This window comes from Lycium barbarum, chromosome 5, assembly GCF_019175385.1.
Source record: "Lycium barbarum isolate Lr01 chromosome 5, ASM1917538v2, whole genome shotgun sequence".
Lineage (NCBI taxonomy): Eukaryota > Viridiplantae > Streptophyta > Magnoliopsida > Solanales > Solanaceae > Lycium > Lycium barbarum.
The window spans coordinates 118,961,617-118,965,272 of record NC_083341.1 but is presented as its reverse complement, the minus strand read 5'-3'; the positions used below and the strand labels follow the sequence as shown (position 1 = coordinate 118,965,272).

Below are 3,656 nucleotides of genomic sequence, written 5' to 3'. Positions count from 1 at the left end.
CATCACTGATTATCGCCCTTAGGGTACCAAAACGAGTAAATATGTTCTTTTTCAAGAATTCCATCATACTTCTGGCTTCATTATTAGGTAAAGCCACCGCTTCTACCCATTTAGAAACATAGTCAACAAACACCAAGATGTACTTCATACCACAAAAGCTCACAAAGGGTTCCATAAAATCAATCCCCCACACATCAAACACCTCAACTTCCATTACAAAGTTCATCGGCATCTATTGCCTCCTACTAATACTCCCTTGCCTTTGGCATTGATCACAAGAATGCACCATCAAATTAGCATCATAAAAGAGAGTAGGCCAATAGTGACCACATTCGAGAACCTTTACAGCAGTCCTCGTACCACAATGATGTCCCCCAACTGGAGAGTCGTGGCAAGCCTTCAGAATCTCCATCACCTCACTCTCTAGAACACAATGCCAAAAAATGTTATCAGCGCAAGTTCTGAATAAGTATGGTTCATCCCAATAGTACTGACGAGAATCCCGCAAAAGCTTCTTTTTCTGGTAAGATTTGATCTCGTTAGGAATGATACTAGTCACCAAGTGATTAGCAAAATCCGAATACCAAGGTGACACTTGCATAGACATCGCCAAAACTTGCTCATTCGGAAATGAATCATCAATATCAAGTTCCTCTGCTGGCACCCCAGTTTTCTCAAGCCTAGAGAGATGGTCAGCAACCTAATTTTCGAACCCTTTTCAATCCTTCACCTCAAAATCGAACTCTTGCAACAAAAGGACCCAATGAATCAGTCGTGACTTAGCTTCCTTTTTTTCCACAAGATGCATCAACGCAGCATGGTCAGCGTACACCACAACCTTAGACCCCAACAAATAGGACTGAAACTTTTGAAAAGCATATACTATAGCAAGCAGCTCTTGCTCAGTCATTGTGTAGTTCATCTGTGCTGCATTAAGAGTCCTAATAGCACAGTATATCAGGTGCATAATTTTATTGTGCCTCTGGCCAAGCACAACACCAATCGCGAAACCACTAGTATCACACATCAACTCAAACGGCAGGGACCAATCAAGAGTAACAATAACAGGAGCAGAAGTGAGACGCTCCTTGAATTCATCAAATGCCTTTCGACACTTGTCATCAAACTCAAACTTAGCCTCTTTTTTAAGAAGCTTGCACATCGGGTTAGAAATCTTGGATAAATCTTTGATGAAGCTCCTGTAGAACCCAGCATATCCTAAGAAACTCCAGACACCTTTGACTGGGATGGGTGGAGGAAGTTTTGCAATCACATCTATCTTCTCTTGATCGACCTCAATTCCCCTTTTCAGAGATTTTGTGACCGAGGACAATCCCTTCCTTTACCATAAAGTGGCACTTCTCCCAATTTAGCACGAGATTTGTCTCTTCACATCATTTCAGCACTTGACCTAGATGGTCAAGACAATCATCAAATGAATTGCCCACAATAGAAAAATTATCCATGAACACTTCCAAGAAGTCTTCTTCTATGTCAGAAAAGATCAACATCATGCACCTTTGAAAAGTTGTTGGTGCATTACACAACCCAAAGGGTATTCGGCTGAATGCAAATGTCCCATAAGGAGAAGTGAAAGTCGTCTTCTCTTGATCTTCTAAGGCAATGTTGATCTGATTATAGCCAAAGTACCCATCTAAAAAGCAATAGTAATACCTCCCAGCCAGCCTATGAAGCATCTGATCAATGAAAGGCATGGGAAAATGGTCTTTACAAGTAGCTGAATTCAGCTTCCTATAGTCCATGCAAACACGCCATCCAGTAACTGTACGAGGGGAATCAACTCATTCTTTGCATTAGACACCACAGTGATGCCCCCTTTCTTTGGAACATATTGAACAAGACTCACTCACTTGTTGTCTACAATTAGATACACTACCCCAGCATCTAACCACTTTATGATCTCCTTTTTCACGACTTCTTACATATTTTGGTTCAATCTCCGCTGATGTTTAACATTCAGCTTCCTATCCTTCTCTAGCTGAATTTTATCCTCATAAATACCAGAAGGAATGCCCCGAATGTCTGCTATGGTACAACAAATAGCATGTCTGTACTCGCACAAAATCTCCACTGATTGCCCAATTTGTTCTTCAATCACTAATGCTAAAATGATCACGAAAAATGTCTTATTCGGACCAAGGAACTCATACCTCAAGTGTGATGGGAGCTGCTTAAGCTCAAGCTTTGGCGGCTCAACAATAGAAGGTTTCGCTGGTGGAGTGGTTCTATATCATCAGCATCAAGGTTTACCAGAACAGCAGCAAGAGCTTCTCCCAAACTTTCTTCTTCCATTTTGTGTTCGACAGAATCATCAATCCCATCAAATGAATCAATAACCGAGATACTCTCTTAAGCACTTGGCAAATTCATCCCCTTAGTTTCTTGGAAAGTCACTTCTTCATCATTCAGTCGGAACTTGATTTCATTCTTTTTAGAGTCCATAAGGAGCTCTGCCCGTAGTAAGGAAGGGTCTTCCCAAGATGATGGGAATATCTTTATCAGCCGCACAATACAAAATAATGAAATCAGCAAGCAACATGAACTTACCCACTTGCACCAACACACATCTAGAACCCCAACTAGCTTCTTAATGGATCTATCCGCCATTTGTAATCTCATAGAAATCGGTCTAGGCATTCCTAATCTGGATTTTTTGAAAATAGCAAGGGGAATTAAGTTGATACTCACCCCATTATCACACAGAGCAAGGGAAAATTCATGAAGCCTAATATTACACGGAATGGTAAACGCCCCTGCATCTCCCTTCTTCTGAACTGTAATGGAAACAATAATCGAACTCACACGATGAGTTAAATTCACTGTCTCGTGTTGAACAGACCTCTTCTTCATAAGCAGGTCTTTCACAAACTTGGCAAATCCGATCATCTCTTTGACAACATCTAAGAATGCAAAATTCACCGTTAACTGCTTCAACCGATCATTGAACTTTTGACACTTAGCATCATCATTCTTCTTAGCCAACCTCTGAGGAAATAGAGGTTTTGCTTTGTACATCTGAGTCAAAGGGAGAAATGCCCCTTTTATCATCTGTTTCCTAGTATCAGCAGTAACATCATCATCTTTCTCTTTAACCTGGACCTCATCATCTACTATAGGTACATTAGAATGCACCTTTTCCTCCTCAATAACCAAATCTAGATTAACCTCCTTCTTGTCAGCACCTTGAAGTATTTTACTGCTTTTCGTGCTAATACCAAAAGTACGCTCCACACCACCACCATTCTTCGAGTTTGGAATAGTATCACTAGGAAGTCCTCCCTTTCTAGTAGGATGCTGCTCTCTGGAAAGATCACGCATCTGCTGTTCAAGGTTTTGAATAGCCACTGTGTGAGAAACCACTGTCTCTGATAACCCAGATAATGTCTTTTTAGTATTTGTTTGACTTGTCAACACTTTTTCAAGCATTGACTCCAACCTCGAACTACCTTGATCATTAAATTGCCCTTTTGGTGGAATGTAAGGGTTGAAACTTCTGTTTGCGAAGTTACCATTATTGTTGTTGTATCTACCTTAGTTTGCTCCACTATAGTTGTTATTGTAATTCCCTTGGTTGTTGTTGTTGTAGTTCTCTTGGTTGTTGTTGTATTCACCCTGCCCTTGTTGAGGTCTCTAGT

General features: G+C 40.7%; 1 protein-coding gene across 1 annotated transcript; it reads right to left on the bottom strand.

The window, feature by feature from the left end:
* Positions 1-718: 718 nt before the first annotated feature.
* Positions 719-3,447, bottom strand: LOC132639678 (uncharacterized). The gene is made up of 5 exons (XM_060356115.1): positions 3,058-3,447; positions 2,757-2,946; positions 1,944-2,124; positions 1,675-1,752; positions 719-1,199 (listed from the first exon to the last, which is right to left on the bottom strand). Exons 1-5 carry the CDS (start codon positions 3,445-3,447, stop codon positions 719-721), a joined length of 1,320 nt encoding a protein of 439 aa, XP_060212098.1.
* Positions 3,448-3,656: the final 209 nt, after the last annotated feature.

Excerpts from the sequence above, each read along its gene's own strand:
- LOC132639678 (XM_060356115.1), bottom strand. The coding sequence starts at position 3,447 with ATGCTTGAAAAAGTGTTGACAAGTCAAACAAATACTAAAAAGACATTA. Across the intron at positions 2,947-3,057 it reads GGAAACAGATGATAAAAGGG|TTAACGGTGAATTTTGCATT; the intron begins GCATTTCTCCCT and ends CGGTTGAAGCAG. Across the intron at positions 1,753-1,943 it reads CGGAGATTGAACCAAAATAT|GAAGCTGAATTCAGCTACTT; the intron begins GTAAGAAGTCGT and ends CATGGACTATAG.